Source organism: Microtus pennsylvanicus, chromosome 11 (assembly GCF_037038515.1).
Source record: "Microtus pennsylvanicus isolate mMicPen1 chromosome 11, mMicPen1.hap1, whole genome shotgun sequence".
In the NCBI taxonomy this organism is placed as follows: domain Eukaryota; kingdom Metazoa; phylum Chordata; class Mammalia; order Rodentia; family Cricetidae; genus Microtus; species Microtus pennsylvanicus.
The window spans coordinates 53,239,444-53,264,171 of record NC_134589.1 but is presented as its reverse complement, the minus strand read 5'-3'; the positions used below and the strand labels follow the sequence as shown (position 1 = coordinate 53,264,171).

The 24,728-nt window shown below is 49.4% G+C and overlaps 1 protein-coding gene across 1 annotated transcript in view; it reads left to right on the top strand.

The window, feature by feature from the left end:
- Nucleotides 1-887: 887 nt before the first annotated feature.
- Pik3r6 (phosphoinositide-3-kinase regulatory subunit 6) overlaps nt 888-24,728 on the top strand; it is a 42,669-nt gene continuing 18,828 nt past the window's right edge. The window contains exons 1-11 of the mRNA XM_075992103.1: nt 888-1,026; nt 10,504-10,600; nt 14,995-15,078; nt 15,776-15,867; nt 16,545-16,613; nt 18,110-18,242; nt 18,407-18,476; nt 19,492-19,675; nt 21,258-21,420; nt 22,910-22,996; nt 24,247-24,661. Of these exons, the coding sequence (XP_075848218.1) occupies nt 10,588-10,600; nt 14,995-15,078; nt 15,776-15,867; nt 16,545-16,613; nt 18,110-18,242; nt 18,407-18,476; nt 19,492-19,675; nt 21,258-21,420; nt 22,910-22,996; nt 24,247-24,661 (1,310 nt within the window). The 5' untranslated portion in view covers nt 888-1,026; nt 10,504-10,587. The remainder of the gene's footprint in view (nt 1,027-10,503; nt 10,601-14,994; nt 15,079-15,775; nt 15,868-16,544; nt 16,614-18,109; nt 18,243-18,406; nt 18,477-19,491; nt 19,676-21,257; nt 21,421-22,909; nt 22,997-24,246; nt 24,662-24,728) is intronic.

Genomic DNA, 24,728 nt, shown 5'->3' with positions numbered 1-24,728 from the left:
AGCCAGAGGGGAAAAATAATACACATCCATGGAACTGTGGTTTTTTTTACCGTTTCCTCTACAAAATGAGGGTGAGGACAGAACCTAGTGAAGGCCCCACAGGGAAACAAACAAATAAAACCCTGTAACCTCATGGCCCCAAGGCTGCAAGTGACCGAGGCCTATGTCAGACAGGCTTAGTCTTTAAAAAGCAGGGACCTCATTGGGTCACATAGCTGAACTAGATGAGGCAATGGGGTTTCAGGCATGGCTGGATCTAGGTGCTTAAATAACAGCCCTGGCAATCTACCTCTCTCCAGAGCCAGAGCCGTTTACCAATGGAGGAGCCAGTGAGATTAAGGGAAACAGATCGAGAATGGTTTTGCCATGGCTCAGGACAAAGCCCACGGTGTCTGCTTTTGTGATGAGGAAAGTAGTGTTGAGGGGACTTGGTGCGGCTCAGATGCAAATATTGGGGCAGGTACTGTGATGACTTGGGGTTTTCTGTTCTGAACTGAGAGACAGAGATGCAGGTTTGGAGTGAAATCGTTCGGCTTGTACATGTTGAGTGGGAGGAGCCTGCAGGGCATCTGGCCCAGATGCCCAGTGTGGGTAGGACACAGCTGGACCTCTGGGAAACCTAGGCTATTGCATTGCAACCTCCTAAGTATGAGAGTGGATCCTTGTGGAAATACCCCTCCCTCCCTCTGGACCCTCTGTAGTAGTAAGTCAAAATGAGGAACCCCCTGGGACAGTGGGTCACCACACCCACTTCTTAAAAAAAAAAAAGACAGCCCAGCAGGATATGCCTGGGAGGGGCTTTGAGGGCCCTGAGGAAGGGGAAGGGGAAGGAAGGGGAGGGACAAGACTGGCTGTGTAAGGCAGAGCTTTCTCTGAAGATCTGGAGCCCACAATCAGATAGATCTACAGGCTCTCCTTGGCTTCTTGGGGATAGCTGGTCTTTTGGGGCTGTTGGCCTCCCAGACAGGACCTCAGAGCCCATTGGCTGGAGGATCTGGGACAGTGAACAACTGCAACCCAGCAGAGGTAGGTGTCCACTGGGGTGGAGTCTTGGGGAGGGCGTTGGGAGAGACAGAACCTAGATGCTAGCCATGGAGGAGAATGCCAGAAAGAGAAACCTCAGGAACCCGAGTCTTCGAAGGCTTATGCTGATGTGGTAACTACTAAGATTTCTGCCAGCTATTTCTGTTCAACCTATTTTCAGATGAGGAGAGGACCCCGAGGTCCCATGAGGGGACCTCCCTAGTTTTGCCCGTTGAACTGTACCTGCTGGCGACAATGAGGCTAATGCCAATGCTGTGTGGTCGCGATTCTCTCAGCAATTTGAGGGTAGCTGGGTAAGAGCTTCACTACCCCCCTTAGGTTAGGAATAGATGGAGGTCACAGGGGAGCAAGCTGCAGCAGGTTGCAGAAGGGATAAGTGCACAGGGAGATTCCCTAGAGATTCCTGAATCCCTAGCTATGCTGCTTCCAGACGATCATCTGTCCATCTTGCTTCTGGGTATTTAGCTATTGTAATGCCGGGCTGTCTGATACTAAACACACACACACACACAGACCCGGGGGGGGGGGATCCTCTGTCCCTGAGATGTTGGTCTCCTGCCTTGGGTGTCTGACACAGACAGATAGTAAGACACACTAGTTCCGTCATGAAGCAAGACTCGGGGAAATGGGTCAGCTATGAGGAGCTGAGACCAGGGTGAGGCTTCAGAGGTAGGGAGGGCTTGTGTGTAAAGGTGGAGCCCAGGAGCACCCCCAGGGGAAAGAGCCCAGTGTGCAAACAAGCAGGACAGTGGGCGCATGACTTAGGATGAGAGAGCAGAGACCTGGGGACTTTGTATGGCAAAAGGTGCCCAGAGTCATGGAGGAGCCCGGTGTAGGCCTGTCCTCACTCACGGATTTAGCTCCAAGCAGGTGTCATCCCTGGCATAGTCTTGCACCCTATCCTATGTGACAGGTGCTGCAATGGGGTCTCCTTTAAAGATGAGGAGGGCTGAGGGTACAGCTCAGTGACAGACCACAGTGCGAAGCATGCACAAAGCCCAGGGTTCCATCCCAGGCCATGTAAATAAGTAGGTAAATAAAGTAAAATGGAGGCACAGAGGTGTAAGCCCCAGTGATAGAATGGGTTAGACCCCAGGAGGATGGGGTAGGGATGCAGGGCCTCAGCACCCCTCAGAGGCCTGCTACAACAGCCTCCCACTGTTTCCAAGACATCTGGTCACCTGTGAAAGGTACACGAAGGTCAGGCTTCAGTTCCTGCGGTCCTTCGGCATCCAGGACCCTCAGACTCTCCCAGGCTCCCCAGGAACAATGTTACTGCCCTCACTGCTCTGTCCCATCCAGGTGTTTCCTTCCATCCTGGGAGAGACACCCCAAGAAAGTCGGCCTGCGGGCCTTCACAGAGACATCCAGAGAGATGAGTCCTTAGGAACAGTTAAAATCCTGATTGGCCCTGTGGGGCTGTGGGCTGAGGGGGTCTCAGAAACTCAGCGCTCTGCCTCCCCACTTCTGCTTGCCCACTAATCACAGGCTGCAGTTTGGAGATGTGCCCAGTGAGCACATGCTGTTGCTTAGTTAAAAGAAAGAGCAAGATCTGTTGCCCGTTAAATGTGAGCGGCCCCTGAAGTTGAGGAGGACACTTTGGCGGGAAGGGCGAGAGAGAGGTGTTGGAAGTGGGAGACATAGGCTCCGTGGGCTTTTTCTGTCTCTGTCTGTCTCTATCTCTCTGAGCAGGAGCGGGTAATTGCGGGTCATAGGAAAACAGCAAGGCTACCTGCAAGTTCCCTGTCTCGGCTCCTCCGCTCCTTTTGGCTTTGCAGGTGGGGCTATACCAGGCCGTACAGGAATAAAATGTTCTTCTCTCTGGGCAACTAGACAGCTCGCCCTAGGAGACAGGATTGCAGCAGAGTCTAGGAAAGGACGGGGCTGCCAGGCCTGGCCCCTTCAGAGCTGCGGCACTCATCCCAGCCCAGATGCTCTGAGCTGGGCTGCTGACAGGCTTGCGACAGCTATAGGGCCCAGGGGCTTCCATTCGCTTTTCCCACCTGTTTCACCTTTAAGGCTGTGGCTTGCTGAGAACGCACCTGCCCCAAGGGCTGTCCCTTGCTAAGATTCTTGACTTAAGGGAGAGCTCCCCAGCACCCCAGTTCTCCTTCTGTCACCCCCCTTTTTTGTTTCCGATCTCATCCCTTTATCAAGAATGGTGAAGGATCTTTTTGCTTTAATTGTGTGTGTGAGTGTGTGTGTGTGTGTGTGTGTGTGTGTGTGTGTGTGTGAGTGTGTGTGTGTAGCAAGCACCTGGAGGCCAGAGGACAGCTTGTAGGAGCTGTTTCTCCCTTCCACCCTGTGGGTCCCAAGGATCAAATTCAGGTCGTCGGACTTGACTGCAAGCCCCCTTGCCCACTGAGTCATCTCACTGCCCACTGAGTCATCCCCATTGGTCCAACAATGGTGAGGGGTTGTTTAGTCCTTACAACTGTCGCTTAAGGGCACCGCACAAGGCATGAGTCTCCACAGGCGGAGACAAAGGACTTGATTCCTCATGGTTTCCCGAAAGTGAGCAGTGGGTATCTTGCTCATCAGTTGTACTTGCTACCCAAGTCCAGGTAGTTAATGAGGAGCTGACCCAAAGGGGTCACTGAACCACAACAGGGCGACCCTGGGCTTGGAAAACCTGGACCCTGGGTAACCATAAGTAAACTAGGCAGCCTTTCCCCTGAAAGGAGACATTCTGTTGCTTAGTAAAGTATTGCTGGGATGACAGACATCATGCCCCAAGCCAGCTGTGTTTCCTATACACTTGGAGACACTCTCACAAAATCTCCCAAGCTACACATAAGCGCAAACCTACAGAGAATTGACTCTCAATCTCCTACTGTCCCCATGCTTACTGCTCCATGGCTGCACACCCTCTTAGACCCTAGGCACCCTCCTCCCTCAGGACTTGGCCTCTGTTGTTCTCTTAAGATATCTCTGCTGCAGATGGCTGTCCCCTGCAGGTTTCTATCCAGATGTGACTCCCCCTCAGGAGATTTCTAATTGCCCTTTTAATAAGAGCAGCACATACCCTTGAGAGGTGGGGAATGAAGAGATGTTGATTGAAGAGCAGGAAGCTTCAGTTAGGAGCAAGTCATTGCTGGAGATATTCCCACAGCATGGTGATTGTGGTTAACAATAGTGTCTTATGTACAGATTGTCCCTGGCTCATGAGTGTTGACTTCACAGGGGCATGGAAGCACACCCGCACAGCCACCTGCTTTCAGTACTGAATATATCCCATGAGCTACTTAGCACTTCATTATGAACTTGGCTTCATGTTAGATGGTTTTGCTCTACTGTATATAAGCTGGTATAAGTCCAAGCACATCTAAGACAGAAGGGGCTGAGCTGTGATCTGGATAAGTTAAGGCTAGTACATGTTTTAGCTTAAGACAGGTCTATCAGGATACACTCTCATCACAGGCTGAAGACCATTTGTATTTGAAAATCATTAAGGCTGGCTAATGGTGACAGACGCCTTTGATCTCAGCACTAAGAAGGCAGAAGCAGGTGGATCTCTGTGAGTTTGAGGCCAGCCTGGTCTACAGAGTGAGTTCCAGGACAGCCAGGGCTACACAGAGAAAACATATATCAAAAAACAAAACAGAAAGGAAGGAAGGAAGGAAGGAAGGAAGGAAGGAAGGAAGGAAGGGAGGGAGGGAGGGAGGGAGAGAGGGAGGAAGGAAGGAAGAAAGGAAGAAAGAAAGAGAAAGAAATGGCTGGAGAGATGGATCAGAGGTTAAGAGCACTGGCTGCTTTTCCTGAGGCCCTGATTTCAATTCCCAGCACCCACATGGCAGCTCACAATTGTCTTTAACTCCGGTTCCACGGGATCTGACACCCTCATACAAACACACATAACCAAACACCAAAGCACATGAAATAAATAAGTTAATTAAAAAGCATAATAAATAAATAGATCTTTACAAAGAAAGAGAAAGAAAGGAAGAAAGAAGAAAGGATCGCTAAGAGCAAGAAAGAAAAAATAATTAAGAGAGAAAACACAAGTATTTTTAGCACAGAAAATGTTAAGGACAGGATGGGGGAGGTCAGTTCATTTGATCTCAGCACCCCATATTTCACACATGTCTAACATCACTTTGTGACTAGTAAGTGCACATTATTGCAATCTGTCCACTTATGATGAAAAATAAAAATAAAAAACATTTCAGCATAATATCAGTCCTTAAAACCGCTTCCCCCCTCCTTAACTCAGGGACCTCTTGTACCCTTCTCCTTAGCTCCAGGACCTCTCGTTCCCCCCTCATTAGCTCCAGGACCTCTCGTTCCCCCCTCCTTAGCTCCGGGACCTCTCGTTCCCCTCTCCTTAGCTCCAGGACCTCTTGTACCACCCTCCTTAGCTCCGGGACCTCTTGTACTCCCCTCCTTAGCTCCAGGGCCTCTCGTTCCCCCCTCCTTAGCTCCGGGACCTCTCGTTCCCCCCTCCTTAGCTCCGGGACCTCTCGTTCCCCCCTCCTTAGCTCCAGGACCTCTCGTTCCTCCTTTTCAATTCCACTTCTATTGCGTTTGTCTCATAGCACACAATGTAATTGTTTAGTTTGCTGTCCAGGCACTCTACCCCCACTATAAGTTTTATTTTGTTTCCATAAACCTGAATCCAGTGCAATACAAACAATGCTCGGTGAACAGCTGAGTGAATGGATGAGTCCGTCCACCTAGTTCATTTCAACGGAGCCTCCCCCACACCATAGTTTTGGGGTTGACCCTAGGCCCTCAGATAAGCTAAGAAAGCGCTCTACACCCCTCTTTGCTTTTTCACCTTGAGATAAGGTCTCACCAGGTTTTCCAGGCTGGCTTTGAACTCATTCTGCAGCCCCACAAGGCCTTGAACTTTGGATCGTCCTACCTCAGCCTCCATAACAGTTGGTGCTACATGTCTGTGCCACTTGACCCAGCAAAACCGCCATTTCTGTTCGTTTGTGGGGCAGCTCTGGCATGTAAAGATGGCCCAGAATGACTTAGTGAGTGGAAGAGAGAATGGATATTGTGGGGTACAAAAGTCAAGAGGCCACTTTCAACAGGAACAACTGTACTTCAACGCCACCTAATCGTTGGTGTGAAGAACTATGGGCCCAGTGTTGTCAGATCTTCTGGTCCCCTATTTTAAATAAATGCTCAAATCTTGATGTACATATTAAATCTGACTTTTCAGTGCTGGCCACAGATACAGCTTGTCCAAAGCTGCGGGATGTTTCCAGGGAAGAGAATGGATGGACCAGAGAATAATGACAACGATGCTTCTGCTTTAGAGTCACTTGTGCCTTCTGATTTTGAACACATGCGGGGATTTTAATATAAAAAGTGAAGTCTAACCATTAACTAGGAAAAACATTGTGTCCAGACTCTCCACTATCAGCCTGCGACTCTATGAAATGGGGGAACTCATTAAGCACCAATGACGTCAGGGTGCTGCGAAAAAACAGCCAATAGGATGTGAACAGATGTGTAGAGACTAGCCTTTTGATTGGCTCATGTGGCTGTGGAAACCAAGGAGTCCCACAGTGTGCACTCAGCAAGCTAAAAACCCAAGAAAGCTCATGCTGTGGTTGTAGCCTGAGTCCAAAGAACTGGGGAGCAAAGAAGCTGGTGGTGTGAGTTTTTATTGGATTCAGGTTTGAAAACCAGGAGTACTGATGTCAAGGGCAGAGAAGTTGAACTTCCTGCTTCTGTCACTTGGTTCTGTTTAGGCAATCAAGTAACTAGATGCTGCCCAACCACATGAGTGAGGGTGGATCTTCTTTACTGAGTCCACTGAGTTAAGTGCTAGTCTCTTTGAGAAATACCCTGCTGTGGTTTAGATCTTGACTGTCTACTGGAGGCTCATGTGTTAAAAGCTTGGATCTCAGCATGTGCTATTGGGAGATCGTAGACTCTATAAGAGGTGGGGCCTAGTGAGAGAGATTTAGCTCATTATGGGCATTCTGTGAAGGGAATTTTGTCATCCTGACTCTTTCTTCGCACCAGCGCACCCCATGCTTCCTCTGTATCTCTTGCTCTCTGGATTGGGAAATTGGGGTTTTGCTTCAACCGTAATGTGCTGCCTCACCCAAAGCGGCAGGGTAGTTAGTGATCGTGGCCTCAAACTTTCCAAATCATTAAATAAAATGAGCCTTCTCTATTCATCAGTTAATTTCCTGAGGCACTTTCTACTTAAAGTAACAGAAGGCTGACTAATGCCCACCCTCACAGACATACCTAGAAACAATGTCTTATCGGCTAACTGGGTGTCACTTAGCCTAATCAGACTGATAAAAGTTAAACCAACACAAACAAGCTGTGGTTATCAGGTCTGTAAATTATTCTTAGTAGTTAAATGGTGGACCAGGAGTATGTGAGCCTGTTTGAAGAGTCTTGGGCAAATAGAGACAAGCTGTGGTCATTAAAAAGTTATAGACTGGGCCTGCAAGATGGCTCAGTGGGTAAGGCACGCTTGCCACTCAAGCCTGACTGCCCAGGTTTGATTCCTGGAACCCAGGAAAAGGTGGAAGGAGAGACCTGACTCCACAAGGCTCTCTCCTGACCTCCACATGCACTGTTACATGCACACACACATCTCATAGTAATAAGAAAGAAAGGAAAGTTGTACAAGGTAGACCAGTAGTCCGTAGCAACAAGGCTGTATTTCATCCATCTATCTCTGCCTCTTGGGCATTGCCATATGTATAGTATTTCATAGCTGTTCAGAAACTGAGAAGAGAGCTGGAGGGGCCTTTGAATCAGCTGAGAGGATGTTCTAAGCCCACAGGGGGAAATGTCATACCCTTTTCATAGACAGTTATCTCTGATTTGGGTCCCTAGTTTATATTTAAGATGACTGCACAGTCATTTGATTTCCCAGTCTTCTGAAGGCTGGCCCTTGAGTGGAAGGCAACAGTGACTGGTGCGGGCTGTAGCCAGCACAGAAGGCACTTGTTAAAGTAAGAAAAGGCATTCTTCTGAGTGGATAATTATAGCAAGCATGTCTTCAGAAGGGTGAAGTAAAAACCTCACCTTCCCCCTGGCTAAATCACAGAAAGGCCATTGGTGTCCTGGGCTGGACAAGAGCCCATCTGTTCCCTTGGCAAGGCTCAGTTCTCACTTCTGGGCAGAGGAGTCACACACTGGCAGGTAGATCACGCAGGAGTCATTCAGGAGAGGGTGGAAGTGGCCTCTCCTGCAACAGCGTCCACGCTCTTCACAGCACATGCATAGACCAATCAGCTGCCATCAAGACTCCTGAGAAACCAATGGGAGGCACCTGTTAGTGTAACAGAGTAAGTTTTAGTTCCTACGATGATAAACAAGATGTTGATGCCTTTTGAGAATAAACTGAATTCTGTTTGTTTCCACTTCTTGTTCCGTGCGAGCAGCTTCCCTGAGGACTGACCTCAGCTGCCACAGAGGCCAGGAAGTAGATCAGTTTCTCAGTAGGAGGAGGACCAAGGGGGCAGCACAGAGTAGCTCTGGTACCCACACAAACAGGTGCAAACACTGGATAAATGATGATGTGCCCGCTTCTGAGAGAATAAACACACAGATGAGGAGGCGTTTGTCAGGGATGGTAAATGCCTCTCTGTTTAACATTAAACATCAAATTGATTTGTTATTGTTGTTTTCTTCTACTTAGTTTTGTTTTTGTTTGTTTGTTTCACTACGTAACCCTGGCTGTTCTGGTGCTTGCTAGGCCAGGAACTCATAGAGACCTACCTGCCTCAGCCTCCTAAGTGCTGGGATTAAAGATGAATGCCACCACACCCAGCCGAGGTTTCTTTTCTGTTGAAAATCGGCCTAGATTTCTTTTTCTTTGAAATGATCTTATGCTCATTATAAGCTTACCTTACCTGCGCATTCATTTTACTTAGGGCCAAAGTGGCTCTGTGAGGCTTGCAGGGGTCAGGGAGGGGTGAGAAAGGCAAGGGAGGCAACCATAACTGACCCGGAGGTCTTAGTTCTTCCCTGGTTCTCTCATTCATTGATTTCTGCCCTGTAGCAGTAACTCCCACCTTCACCCACTCATCACACAGTGTAATATATACCCATTGTCCACCGGCATCAGTGCCGCTAAGGTAGTGCTTAGCTCACATTCTAACCATTAGCGGAGGAGGAGGAAGAGAAGGAGGAGGAGAGCAGATGCAGGAATGCTGATGCTGGGACTGAAATCAAAATCTGAACAAGAGTTGTCTTGCATGAGATACCAGGATGTCACCTCCGAGGAATTGACCTTTAAAATGAGTCCCGAGGGATAGAGAGATGCCTTGGGGATTATGAACACTTGTGTGGTTCACAACCGCCTGCAACTCCAGCTCCAAGGATCTGATACTCTCTTCTGGATTCCATGGGCATTGCATACAGGTGCACAGCCCCCGCCCTTCCCTCCACATATACATTAAAATTAAATCTTTTAAAAACATTTTAAAATAAATATATTGCTTCATATATTTGAAGACCTCGTAAGTGCTGAGATTAAAACATTAAAAGTGTGGGCCACCAATACCTGACTATTTGAACATATATGTACATATGTGTGTGTGTATATATATGTATGTATTTATACTGCATTGGTGGTTTTTCTTTGCCTACATGTATATCTGTGTTAGGGTACTCGATCCCCTGGAACTGGAGTTATAGACAATTGTGAGCGTCATATGGGTGCTGGGAATTGAACCCAAGTCCTCTGGAAGAGCAGCCAGTGCTCCTAATCACTAAGCCATCTCTCCAGTCCATATCTAAAAACTTTTTAAAAGTTATATTTATGGTTTTTATTTCAAGTTTACTTTTATTAGGGTCTGTGAGCTTGCTTTGTATGGTTTCAATTATTTTAAGTTTGTTAAGGTTTGTTGTACAGCCTATCCTGCTAGACATATTATGTGCACTTGAAATTATTGCATATAGGGTTCTATAAGTGTTGATTAAATTCAGTTGATTGGTAGTGTTATTTAATGTTATTTGATGTCCCTATATTCTTTTTTGAAAAGATATGTGTTTTGCCTGTTTATATACATATGCACCACATGTGTGCCTTCTGCCCATAGAGGCCAGAATAGGGTACTAGCTGCCCTGGCATCTGACTTGTTACAGGTGGTTGTGAGCAGTCCACTATGGATGCTAGGAACTGAGCTCTGGTCCTGTGAAAGAGCAATTCGTGCTTTTAACTCCTGAGTCATCTCTCAGGCGTCCCCACCCCCAACTTTTGACCTCTTTCTAAGAGCCTTCAGTGTGCACTTTTGGCTGCTGGGTTGGCGTCTTGCCAGGCCGGTTATTGAAGAATGGGGAAAACAAACCTTGTTGCTTCATGGCTCTTGCTTGATTTCTGGTTTCCTTCTACAAGCTTCCTCCTCCGGTTTGGAGCTGCGCCGTGTTTCCTACCTGGAGGTTTGCGCTGCAGCTGGCAGGCACGTATCCTGGATATACTGTCTGCACTTTCCCATCTCTCGCACTAACAAGCTGCCTCTTATTTTGCAGAACAATCTCTGTGTAGAAACCGCCATTCTACTTTCCACTCTGCTGTCTGAGACAACCACATCCTCCTCACCCGAGACAGGCTCCATGGAGAGCTCAGGTCAGTGTGTGGGGTGGGGGAGGGCATCTCCAGGAGGCCTGACTGCTCGGTGAGGAACGTCAGTGCCATGAGCGAGCACGTTTCCAGGCCTCAGAGGTTCATCTGCCCAGCCAGGGGCTGTGACACCCTGAGTGTGAAAATCTTGAGAGAGTAACAAACACACACAAATGTGTGTTCTCAACTGCCTGCAGGTTGTGTAGCTGAATGGTGAATAATAAGAACTGCTGCCGAGTGATGGTGGCGCACACCTTTAATCCCAGCACTCGGGAAGCAAAGGCAGGCGGATCTCTGTGAGTTTGAGGCCAACCTGGTCTACAGAGCAAGTTCCAGGACAGGCACCAAAGCTACACAGAGAAATTCTGTCTTGAAAAACTAAAAAGAAAAATAATTTTAAAAAAAGAACTGCTAGTGTTTATCCCCGGTTCCTAAAGTTCCTCCTACTGCTCCCTATCATAAATGCTTCATTACCGACTCCTGCCCCCCCTCCTGTTAGAGTCCTCCTTCCCTCTTATACCCCTCCGCTCATCTCTCTCACACACATGCACATTTAGATCCAGACTCTGCCTATGGAAGAAAACATGCAATGTTTGTCTTCCTGAGTCTGGCTCTTTTGAAGACGGCAACTTTCAAATAGAGCAAACGACCAAGCAAGTTCTATTTCTAACAGTCCTGTGGCCTTGAATGAATAAAATTCCCCCTGCAAGCCTCATTCCCCACCTATGAAATGGAGGGGAGGCTCTAGGGTCCCCTCTATAAGTTAGATGATTGGTTTTTTTCTCAATCTTTAGAAGTTTTTATTTTATGTGAATTGATGTTTTGCCTGAATGTGTATCTATGCACCACTTGAGTGTCTGGTTCCACAGAGACCAGAAGAAGATATTAGATTCCCAGGAACCGGAGTTACAGACGGTTTTGAGCCTCCATGCTGGTGCTGGGAATTGAACCTGGGTACCCTGAAAGAACAGCCAGTGCTTTTAATCCTTTAGCCACCTCTCCAGCTTTTTTAAGGTCCCTGTATATATGACATTTGGCAGTTAAAGAGGCAAAATAGGACAAGACCTGGAATCTATAAAACAGAACAACGTTGTACTTGCCAATGTCACGGGACTTTTGCTCAGAATCACATGAATTATACATTGAGAAGTATTCTGTCTATCTGTGAGTCAGTCAAGGAATGCTAGCTGCTGTAACAAATGACTCCAGTTATCAGCGCAATACTCATTTCACATTTAATCACACTCGGAACTGGGCTCTCAGCAGTCATCCAGGGTCTGAGGATTCAGTCTTGTGGCACCATCATCTCCAGCACGGATCCTGTAAGGACACTGCTGACAGAAAATTCTATCACCAGCCCTGCAAATGACAGGCTTCATTCACTTCTGTCTCATTCCATTGGTCAGAATTTGCTGCACAGGTCTCCAACAGCAAGGGAGTCTGGGAAATGTAGTCTTCCTATCTTTCTTGAATTGATGAACATTTAGCATTGTCTTGAAGTGTGAATAGTGCCTAATTGTAATATCCAGCAATACCAAGATCGTTATGAATTCTAGTGTCATCCCTTATTTCATATTCCTTCTCCTTAGAGCTAGGCTTGCAAGGCCTGGGAAGAGCTGTGATCTGTCCATTTGACTGGGGCCTCCAGAACCAGCTATGCAGGATTGTATGGCCTAAAGGGATATGAAGGCTACTTTGGGGGCCATTCCTGTGTTCTGGCCAAAGTTGATTCAGGAGGTTCATGTATGGCATCCAATATTATGTATGGCACAACACTACTCACTTGGTGCGCAGGTGCCCTTTTCCCTGAGACCCCATAACCCCTTTTCTTTCCTGGTCTTGGGGAGTTTAGCCTCTTGGAATTGAAAACACTACGTTTCACTCTGTCTCTTTTTGGACAACCCAGGTCAGCTCAGTTAGCTAACTGGGGTCTTCAGGGTCAGGCAGAGAATGGAAACCAGGGAAGGCAGACGAGACAGGATGGGAAAAAGCAGAGAAGAGCACCACATCCTGGCCAGCTGCTTCCCAGCCCCTGCCCATCACCCCATGTCAGAAAGACTCACTCCCAGGGTCAACAGACTTTCAGACTTTCAAGAGATGCCAGGCACACAACTTTTAGACAAACTTCCTGGTTCTACAACATCAGCAATTGATTTTGTTTTCAGAAAATACCACACAAGCCTGAACAGACCATGTCAACAAGCCAGCTGTGGGCAAAGCTTGAGTCTGGGTGGGCTTTGAAGGCACTCAAAACAGCGTTTGTTTGAGCTATCTCCAGGGCCTACTGGCAGCTTCTCTACTTTTCTCTGGAACATGAAAAACAGACAGATCAGAACCATCACTGGTTTAAATTTTTTTATGTAGTCCACATCAAGAGGACAATAAGGGAAAGAAAAGAAGGACAGAAAGGAGGGAGGGAAAGAAAAAGGGGATTGAAAAAAGAAGAAAAAAATTCAAGGGAGGGAAATCAGGAGGAAGCCATGGGAAGAAAGAACAAAGGAAGGAGGGGGGAAGAAAAGGAAGAGAAAGATTGAAAAGGCATAGAGGAGGGAGAAGGGAGAAGAAAGAGAAAATATCAATTAATTTACTAATAACTTACCTTGCATTAATTCATCAAATATTCATGCAAGGTAGAGATGGTTAGATGGGAGGGCAGGTTGGACCAGTGGCTTCCTGACAAATTTGGAGAGCTATGGCCCTGCTCAGCAAAGTGTCCCCGTGGGTAACCCTGGCCATTATCTCCTTCAGACTGGGAAGACTAGGGGGAGCTGGGAATTAGGCCTTGACAGTGACAAGCGTCTCACAGAGACGAGTGAGAGGTGGAGGAAAGTGAGCGCTTTAGAGATGGTGATCATCTCCAGGCTTTATTCTTGCCCACCTCAAAGCCATAGGGAGAGGCTGCCTGGTGGCCACTAGAGCGGAGGATAGGGCGTCAGTGGTTCAACTTGAGCCACCACCTGCCGCTGTTGACATATGTAGCCCCTAGCCTGCTAAAGGAATCCGAGACAATTAAGGTCTAACAAAACATAAAGCTGGGGCAGCGAAGAGGAAGCAAGAAGAGAGGCCCCAGCCCCTTGACATGAGCTGATGTTTGGGACTAGACTCTAACTTAGCTGTGAGGCTCTTGGCAGCCAAGTCAAAAAGGGAAGCCCTGAGGTGTGTGGTTTGTGTTGTCTGTCGACTAGAGAAGATAAATCATTTGTGTACAGGAACAGTCTTGGCAGGAAGTTACAGCAAGGGAAATCTGTCCTCGTGGGGAGTGATTCCATCCTTCCCATCCTGCCTGACTCCTCCAGGAAGCAGACACCAAGATGTGTGAGGATTTGCTCAAGGAAACACCTGTGAGACAGAGAATAGGCAAAGAGCCTGACTGTGAGGGCTGACTTCCTAGGGGATGGTGTGTGTGCACGTGTGTGTGTGTGTGTGCATGCGTGCACGTGTGTGTATGCGTGCACGTGTGTGTGTGTGTGTGCGTGCGCGCGTGCGTGCGTGTGTGCGAGGTCTGAGAGGAATCCGGAGGACAGTTCCACAGTGCAGTAGTGATGGTGGAGGAACCTGGAGCCAAAATTAGCCATCAGAGGACGTCTCTCTTGGGAACAAGTGAGAAAAACACCGCCGCGCTCTGCAGGGCCAGCAAGCACAGAGCTGGACAGGTTCCCAGCACAGCATCACTTACAGACCCAGCAGAGGGGCGGTGAAATAGGCGCTGGGGCTTCCTGGCTTTGCTAAATAAATCATTTGCATATTCGCCATCTTCCTTTGTCTGCCATGTCAGCGTAGCCTTCAGAAGGAAAATAAAGTTTACTCCGAGGCTTGTCAAATGGCGGGAAGATTTCATTCAAGACTGGCAGGGGAGAGAAAGCAGACTCAACTCAGAATACAGAAAGACTGGGGTTCCCAGCTTCCGAGCAGAGTGGGGACTCAGCAGAAACTTCCCAAGACTCAGCAGGGCTCTTGCTGGAGGCAGGTCAGGTTCATATGTATCACAGGGGCAAGGGGTACGGAAGGCTGGGGATTCTCTCTGAGCTGCCCATTCGGGTTTCTTGATGAAAGTGGGTTGGACAAGCCTGAGTCAGGACAGGGGCCAAGGCTGAGACTCAGAGGAGTGTGGAACAAGGTCACTAGCACCACCTGGGACTGGGCAAATCCAGCAATGTTGCTCTCACTTCCAGGGACAGTATTCATATGACTTTGGGCAGGGCTCTGTTGACCAGGCTGGTCTTGAACTTACAGAGATCCACCTGCCTCGGGGCTTTTTACCTTTTCTTACTTTATGTCTGACTTTCCTGTTGTCTCTACGTCTTTTACTTCATCTTAAAAAAGCAGGACGGGGCAGGGCAGCAGTGAGCTCAGATGGGCTGAGCCCTACAGCTCCTGACCTCAAGGTTCCCTGCTTTCAGATGTGGAGCTGGACTTCCAGAGAAGTGTGCAGGCTGTGCTCCGAGAGCTCAACACCCCGACCCCGGCCCTCCAGAGTAATCGTGGTAAGAGCAGGAGCAGGAAGCAACCACTCCTGACCCCCCCTCTATCCCCTTACTCCATCCCACCCCCAGCCCTACCCCTATCACCACCCCCACCTCCCTGTCCCAGCCAGCCAGCACTGCCCCAGGCATTCCAGGAAAGGCCTAGGCCTGGAGTGAGCTCTCAGATGAGGGATTTCCGGCCTAGCTGTCTTCTTATGAAAATCTACCCGATGCTTCTCTGCTTCCTGGTCCAATCCTCCTAGAGTCAGTATGTTGAGACCATAGTTGGTGGTGGGTGATTGAAAGCACAGAAAATTGAAGCCTCAGGAAAGAGAGAAGTGGACGGCCATACAGTAGGCAGTAATCGGGCTCTGGCACCCTCTTTCCTGGTCACCTTCCCCACTTCCACTTCCAAACAAAACTCTCCTCTAGGACCTGGAAACATTCCACAGGTGTCTGGAACTCTGGGCTGCAGACATCCCTTCTCCACGCTCCACGCACACATCCCTGCCCCCTCCTGTGGCCTCTCCCCTTGTTTTCTAGGAGCTCACAGTCCAGAAAGAGCCACGGGAGGAGCTCACCACACATACCTGGAGTCATCTCTGATGACAGGGTCAGATGTAGCTGGCCAATCACACTTCAGGACCGAGGGCTGGGGGGGGGGGATAGCCTCTAGGCGCCTCCCATCCACTCAGCCATGACCTTTTCTCTGGCCCAGGCATGTGGAGATGGTCTCTGCATAAGAAGGTGGAGCGAGATCCAGGAAAGAGCTCCATCCTGGTCCGGATTCTGCTCAGAGAGCTGGAGAAGGTTGGTGCTCAAGTGTGAGGGAAGCAGGGGTGGGGGATGGAGTGAAGAGAGGAGCCCCATCAGGTTGGGGGTCCACCTGTGCAGTTCTGTGCTGCCAAACTTGGGTCGTGCGGGGGCCATAGGCTTTATTTTTACCAGGCATGTCTTCTTCATTGACTTCTCGCTCAGTGCCATTTTCTATTCTTTCACTCCCGTCCTTACTTGAATCAGCATATTTCAAAAAGAAACTCGGTTACCATAGCCATAAACAGAAAACCTACATTGCTGGGCAGAAACGAAAGATGTGTATACTCCACACACATGTGTGCAACCGTTAAGTCTTATTCTTGTACTACTTAAAATTATCCATGTCCTGCACTCTGCTGCTTGGGAAATACCGCTCCCAAGCTGGGGCCTTGCTTGTCAATTACCTTTGGCTCCTGTGCGGAGTCTATGCAGTTTTCCCACCCTACCTGCCTCGCACGAGGATTCTTCCATCTCCCCTGCTCTTCCGAGATGGCTTCTACATCCTTGCTGCTCCTTACCCTATTCCCTTCTTCCCCTCTCCACTTCCCTTGGCATAATATATTACTGCCTTCCACCTAATTCTCTGTAACCTCCAGCCTAACCTGTAGCTAGGATGTGGTGGTCCCTGGAGCACCCGGCCCAGCATGACACAAGGGTCTCCTGTCTTCCAGGCAGAAAGGGAGGATGTACGGCGTGTCCTCATTCCCTTGCTGCTCACGCTAATGTACGTGCTCACTAAGGTGAGATGGGCTGGGGTCAAGGTGATTCACGTGAGGCTGGGGGAAAAAGTCACAATTCTCAAAGGGATTAAGAGATAATTTATTCTGGGATCAAATTTGAGTGGCTGAGATTGGAGAGACGACTCAGTGGTTAAGAGCACTTGCTGCTCTTCCAGAGAATCCAGATTCTATTCCCAGCACCCACAGGACAGGAGCTTCAAGTCACATGGCCCTGTCCTGTCTTCCTAGTTGATGCTCAATCTCTGCTAGGGCAAGCCTGGTCTTGCCTTCCCAAACACTCTGTGCTTTCCTTCCTACACCGAGTTAAATTGGACAGGCAATGAGGTAGTTGAGACAGTGTGGAGAACAAATAGAGAATCTTCAATAGTAGGTGGTCCTTGGGCTGTTCATTTGTACATCATCATTGTGAGTAACAAGATTCTCACTCTGTAGCAACAAATTCAAGAGATGAAGGAAAACAAAACTGGTTTTTGTTTGTTCTGAAACAGGGTTTCTCTGTGTAAACAGCCTTGGCTATCCTTACTTTGTAGACCAGGCTGACCTTGAACTCACAGAGATCTGCCTGCCTTTGCCTCCCAAGTGCTGGGATTAAGGCATGTGCCACCACCACCTTGCACAAAACAGTTTTTAATACTCAGTTCTGCAGAATAGGGCTCCAAGACAGAGAAAAGGCAAAAGGGGCTGGTGCGGCCTTTTGGCACACTACAGAAGTTTTTAAGTCCCTGATTTCAAGAAACCCTTGCCCTCTCTTCCCCATAGAGTTATAATCTCATGCTCCTCTAGCATAGGCCCCGTCCCAGTTCCCAGTCCTATTGGTCCAGGATGCAAAGCCTTACCTAACGGATATCCTGGGGCTTGAGTCTGAGACAAGCTAGGAGAAGGGGCCTAGTGCCTGCCTCTTGTCCGTGACTCTTTGATGAACTCTAACTGCACATCATCCTAAAAATGGACCAGAACTGTTGATTTCTTATAATTGGTGGTCTCTACATGGAGATAAGACATAAGAAAACAATGTTTTACACTTGTGGTTAAAGGAATTGAGAGGGGGATATGGAGAGTGTCACTGCAGCGTCTGGGATGAGGATGGGGCTGGGCTCTGGCAAAGGAATCAAGCCCATTGAGGAAGAAGGGGGAGGGGAGGAAAGAAGTCTCTGGGCATTGTGGGGTACCGTATGCCTGTGAGATTCACGGGAGTGCAGAGAGGAAGCAGAGCCAAGTTTCCAAACCCGGAGGTGCCCAGAAATGCGCCACATAGCTCCAGCATTAAGGCTGGGAGAGAACTGAGCTGCCGGGAATGCAGGGATGGATTTCTGTCTGGCTAAGGTATTGTAGGAAGGTCTCAGAAATGCTGGGAGGAGAGATTGCAACCAGAGAATGTGGAGAGCCCGAAGCCAGTCTGGCTGTCAGTCCCAACCTTCTTTCTTCCGCACCCGCCCCAACTCATGCCGCCCCCAGACCCTTCAAGACCCAGAGCGTCAACCCCTCCCTCTCAGCAGGCCACAGGCATCACGGAAGATCTCTACCATAGAGCTTACACCTTCTGCACCAGGCTGCTGACCCTGCCCGCCCCCTACTCGACGGTCGCCTTGGACTGTGCCATAGCACTGAAAACAGAGGCAGCCATCCCAGGTGAGGGCTGCTGGGCATCCTGGCCTCCCATGCTGCAACGCGGCACCACCCAACAGCAGGCTGTTTTCTCCAGGATGCCCAAGAGCTCAAAACTCTCGGCTCCTTCCAAAAGAACTGGAGTCAGAGACCCAGATGCTGGCTCACTGATGCAGTCTGGTTTGCAGGTACACTGTTCCAAAGGACTGTCATTGCGGAGCAGAACCTGATAAGTGAACTGTATCCCTACCAGGAGAGGTAAGAGGCCTGGGGGTGGCTGCTCCCTGTGGCTCCCTCAAAGTGTTGGGTACCTCACAACTGTTCACTGGCAAGGGAACGGAAGAGGAGGTCAGGTGAAGAGATAATCTTACCAGAGCTTCCACATTGGCCCGACAGTGGTACACACTTTCAGGTCAAGGGTGGTGGCTATACCATTTTCTGGGCCTTTCTGCATTGGCTGGGTACAGAGTGACCCTGCTCCTGGGCAGAAGAACCACATGGTTCAGGGGAATGCGCTGTTCAGTCTTCATGCCTCCCCACATCCTGTTTCTGTGCCACAAAGAAGCCACATCCAATCAAATCAGTGGTAGCTGCAGGGACTGAACCCTGGGGGCTTTCCTCAATGAATTCTCAGCCATTAGATAAGACGAAGAGTGTCCCTGGCTATTGTTTGGAAGAAAAATGGTAAGGGGAAGGAAGTGCCTCTCTCTACTACAGGCAAGTCTGTGGGTTTGAGACTTGGGAGCTATGCTCAGGAAGGGTGCGGAGTGACGGGGCAGCAGGGGAATTAGTGCTGGAGCAGAGAGCATGGCATAGTTTCCTGTGGAAGGGAAGTGTGGGTGAGTCAGTTTTCTGGCCTAATGGGGGTGATGAGCAAAGATGAGGCTTATGTGGGCCAGTGCTCCACTACCAGAAGGAGAGGTTTAAGGTCTCCCCAAAGGGTGATGAGCACTGGACCAGGATGCTGAAGACCAGAAAGTAGGACTCAGACTGGAACTTCCCTGTATGAAGAATTTAACCTGATCCCTCATGTGGAACCTTGCGATTGAAGGAACTCACAGCTCTAAAAGGACTGTGAGATGCCAGCTGCTGCGTCCACACTTCTTCTGGTTGTCGTTCCAATCAATGATAAGCTTCCTAACCCAAAGCTTCTCTTTTTAGGGGAATTAATCACTAGAAACTGCTTTTGTTATCAATGGTGTTATATAATTGGGATCTCCATCCAAGCTTTTGGGATGTCCAGCCAGCCCCTCCCTTCCACTCTTGCCCCCAGAGTGTTCCTGTTTGTGGACCCTGAGCTGGTTTCCGCCTCCGTGTGCAGCGCCCTGCTGCTGGAGATTGAGGCGGCCCAGGAGCAGCAGACACCTGAGGCCTGCATGCGCCATGTGGTCTCTCACGCCCTGCAGGCAGCTCTGGGGGACGCCTGCCAGGCAGGTGCTCTGAACAGGAAGCTGCAGGTAATTAACACCCCACCCTGGGCACTCCTCTTACTCCTCCACGTCACCCTTTCCCCCCACAAATCAACAATTCATACATGTTTATTAAAGGAAATACAAAAAATACAGATAAGCCCCTTAAAGACAAAAATAAAAATCATTCAAAAGAAACTTCTTAGAAATAACAGAGCCAGGCGGAGGTGCCACATACCTTTAATCCCAGCATTCAGGAGGCAGAGACAGGAAAATCTCTGTGAGTTCGAGGCCAGCCTGGTCTACAGCGTGAGTTCCAGGACAGGCTCCAAAGCTACAGAGAAACCCTGTCTTGAAAAAATAAAAACAAACAAAAACAAACAAAAAGCAGAAATGAGCATTTGTTATATATCCTTAATAATGAAAACACTGATAATTTAATAACCAGTTTATCGACTGTTGGTTCAGATACTGTGCTAAACTTGATCACATTGTAACATTCTCCCACATCACTGTGAAAAGCAGTTACCATCTGCCTTCATAGATGGGAAACTAAGGCACAGAGAAATGGGTCCTCTACTCATGCTCACACAGAAACAAAGAGACTGAGCTAAAATGTCTGGCCTTGTCTGGCCCCCATTCTGACTCCTTATTGACACATGGAGCTCCCAAACTCAACTGCTTTATATAATATGTATTTTCCCATGCCGTTAGAGACATGGCTGTGCAAACATATCCCTTGGGAAACATGTACTGGTAATGGCTACACAGTATGCATTTACTGTTACATTTATCCAGTGTTCTACTCCTGTTGTTGGGCATGCCAGCTGTTCCCAATGCTTATTCCACCAACTCCACCACCATCGCCACTGCCACTCCACCTCACCCCCCCTCCCCCATCCCCGCCTCCCCACCCTCCACTGACCGCCACTCCCATCCCACGCCCCCCCCCACCCATGCTGAGTCCGCCTTAGTCCAAGAAATCCTTCTGGCTAAGAGCACCAGGGGTTGAACTTCTGGCGGATGGGGAACGGGAGGACTGAAGCCATTAGGAGTGACCCTCTGTGTGTAGCAGGGAAATCTAGGCAAGACTGGATTGGATGCAGGCTGAAGATGGAGAGACCTGTTGCAGGGGGAGGAACCAAGCACCCAGAGGGAGGGTTCAGGCGTCCCCTGCTCACCCTGATTCAGGAAGTGGGGAGGACGTCAGCGACTCCCCCCCCCCCCCCCCCCCCGCCCCAGCCTATAATTCAGACCTGACTCCGCCCATTCAAACTGCATCGGAGTATTCTGTTCTAGTTTTGCATCCGAAATTTTCCGGTCTGAACCCCACATCTTGAATTCTTTATTTTGGTGGACTCTTCATAACTATCCCCCCATTATAGGGTATGAAGCCACTGTCTAGCCACAGGCAACAGGGGGCCACAACCATAGCCCGACAGAAACCCAGGCTCTGGACGTGGAATCCCGAATCCGTCACCTGGCAGCTCCTGCCCAGCCCCCAGGAGCCGAAGGATCGTGCCACGTGGGACTGTTGGTGGCCCTTCCCCCCCCCCCAACACAGTTTGGCATAGGAGTGGAGTAGGTGGGCTGAAAGATAGGACTCAAGCTCTGATGTCCGTCCTTATAGGCCAGCTCCCGTCGCGTCCTGGAATACTATTTCCACACTGTAGTGGCTGCCATAGAGCAGGTGGCTAGCGAGGACAGCCCCAGCCGGCTGGGACACCTGGAGAGACTCGAGGAGATTTACTGCTCGCTGCTAGGGCCGGCGGCCGCAAGAAGGCGCTGCGTCGGTAAGCGGGGGCCGGTGGGGACTTGCCAAGGGGCCCCCGACCGCAGGGGGCGCCAAAGAGCTAGGCTGGGCAGAATGAGATTTCAGACGGTGCAGATAGAGTCCAGGATTCTGGGGTCTGGACTTGGCAGGCCTGGGGCTAAACAAGTGGTTAACAAAGATCATGATTTCTCCACCTGCAAAGTGCCCCGCTTTATCCCATTAGCTGTTCTAAACATTTAACCTGTATTTAAATCTATGACGTGCCAAACCAAATAATTTGTACAATACAGAAGTAAAAATGAGCCGGGCAGTGGTGGCACACGTCTTTAATCCCAGCACTCAGGAGGCAGAGGCAGGCGGATCTCTGGGAGTTCGAGGCCAGCCTGGTCTACAAGAGCTAGTTCCAGGACAGGCCTCAAAGCTAAAAAACAAAACAAAACAAAAAAACCAAAAAACAAAAAGGAAAAGCACCCAGTTTACAGAGGAGACTTAGACACTGATTTGAAAGAGGTTTAAATGTCAGCAGCCTGTCACTCAGCTAGTGAGTGGCAGAACCAGGATTTGGATCTTGCTGTGGCATAGTAACCAACAGATTCAGTCCCCAGAACACCTCCACAGAATGGGATGTACTAGGTGTCGGCATTATTTATCCCTTGGGGTTGTACTCTGCACACCTTTCTATTTGAATGTTGATAAGGCAGTGCCACACCCCCAGGGGACCAAGGTCCGTGAGTGGGCTTCAACATCCCAGAACGTGTGTGTCCTGGTTGTGGGAGGACCATTCCAGTGTGTGTCCTGCTGCTCAGTCACCCAAAGCATTCATGGAACATGTCAGCCTGAGTGTGTCAGAACATACGGTCACTCTTATGGGGTTTGTGACCCCTGGGAAATGACCAAAGACTCAATCCAATTATAATTGAAAGATATATTGATTAGCTGCTAACAGGACGAACAATCTCTGAGCCGAATTTGACACTGCCGTGAAGGAGGGATGGGGGAAGGACTTTTAAAGGGGAAAACCCCATGAAGCTCTTCCACATCCATGCAAGCAAGTAAAACCTGTTCTGTTCTGCCAAGTTAGGTGGTTAAGGCAACTCAAAATGATCTTTGTGTATCTGAGTAAGCAAATTACAGAAGAGAAAAAGCAGTTAGTTATATCATAACAAGGAGATAGTTATGGCTGTACGTTTTTGGGTGAGGGAGTCACTGAGTGAGGGTTCCTGGGAACTGATCTTCCAGGGAGTAGAGTCAGAGACAAATGGCTGGTGGGTACCACGATGGATGCCTAGCATAAAATGGAGCTTCTTTAGCTATAACAGTTACAAGGTGCAAGGGAAACAGGCTAGAAACTGTCCAGAAGTCAGTGTGCCGAGCTTGTACTTGGCAACTCAGGCTGGACAGAGTGGGCAGGATATCCCTGTGTTGACTCCCTTCCCTCAGTTTCTCTGGGCTTTTATTTTGCCTATAGCCCTTCTCCTCACAGTCCCACAGCCTATCCCTTTCTTCAGGTGACCTTCTTCAAGACCGACTGCCAAGCACCCCCCTGCCCAGCCCCTACATCACCTTCCACCTGTGGACCGATCAGGAGCAGCTCTGTACGTGCCCGAGCCTGTGAGCTCCTGTAGAAATGGCTGAGTGTATGTCTGTGTGTGTGTTCACAAGTCTGGGCTCCTGTCTGTCTGTGTGTGTTCACAAGTCTGGGTTCCTGTCTGTGTGTGTGTGTGTTCACAAGTCTGGGCTCCTGTCTGTGTGTGTGTGTTCACAAGTCTGGGCTCCTGTCTGTCTGTGTGTGTTCACAAGTCTGGGCTCCTGTTTGTCTGTGTGTGTTCACAAGTCTGGGCTCCTGTCTGTCTGTGTGTGTACAGATGTCTGGGTTCCTGTCTGGGTTCACGTCTTGTTCTCTGAGTTGTTCCATGTGTCTGGACAAAGAGCATGTCTTCTCCAGGCTGGAATAACCCAGTGCATTAACCTGGGTCTCATGCCCATGTTGATGTCATCAATGTCCCCATAAGGGAGGCAAGCAGAACCCATTATGGCACCCAGACCTGGAGGGGCCTTCCAGAACAAATGTTTCCTTCTATTCTTTTGACCTATTCCAATCTTCTTGGCTTCTCTAGAGAGTGAGGACAAGGACTCCAACTGTGGTAGGAAATAATAGGCTGGACTCTTCCTTTTGTGTGCTGGGTCGTGTTCAATACCTTCTCTCTCTGGACCTAGAAGCAGGTTCAGAAAACCTGCAAGGCTTCTGGAGCTGGTGGTCTGGTATCTGTGTCCCGAAGCAAGCTTCAGGAAGTGGGTGTTGGGAGGGCTCCAGGGTCAATTAAAGGTGAGAGGTGCTGGGTTTAGCTAATTTCTTTAGTGCTGGGGTTCTCAGTGTTTTGTAATATGTTTACTGATTGGCTAGGTATGGGGGTGCATGCCTTTAATCCCTACACTCAGGAGGCAAAGGCAGTCAGATCTCAGTGAGCTTCAGGCCATCTTGGTCTGCAGGGTGAGTTCCAGGACTGCTAGGCTATATAGAGAAGCCCTATCTCAGAAAAAAAAGAAAGAAAGAGAGGGGGAGAGAGAGGGAAGGAAGGAAGGAGAAAAAGAGGAAAGGAAAAGAAAGAGAAAAAAGAAGAAATATAAATATATCTATCGATTGGCCTCAATGGGAGGGAGCTGGAGTACACAGAACCCTGAACCATTGTTGATCACAGGATCGTCACCCTTTGTGGAGTGTCCCATGGGGCTTCTGTTCAAGTGGACAGTGTTTGAGAAACAGGGGTCCCAGATTTCTGGGGAGCTGTCTTGTCAACCTCAGGGGTCCCTGCCATCCTGACACTCCCCTGTCCTCCTGTTCCAGGGAAGGAACTGGTGCTCTTCCTTCGTCCCCGCTCCCAGCTGCGCCTCAGTGCTGACTTAGAGGCCTTGGATCTACAAGGACTTAGGCCAGACAGGGACTTGGCCAGGGTGTCCACTGACAGTGGGATTGAGCGAGATCTTCCTTTGGGGAGTGACGAGCTCCCCGATTCCAGCAGCTCGGAGATGGAGCGGGCTGCACTGCAGCGCAAGGGGGGCATCAAGAAGCGTGTGTGGCCCCCGGACTTTTTCATGCCTGGCAGCTGGGATGGACCCCCAGGGTTGCATCGGAGGACCGGCAGGCCCAGCGGGGACGGGGAACTACTGCCTGGAGTCTCCAGGGTGCATACAGCCCGTGTGCTCGTGCTGGGAGACGATAGGATGTTGGGTCGCTTGGCCCAGGCTTACTACAGACTCAGGTAGGACCTGAGGAGGGACTGGGAACTGGAGTTGTTGGGAGTGTGGATGGGTCTGGAATGAGCTGGT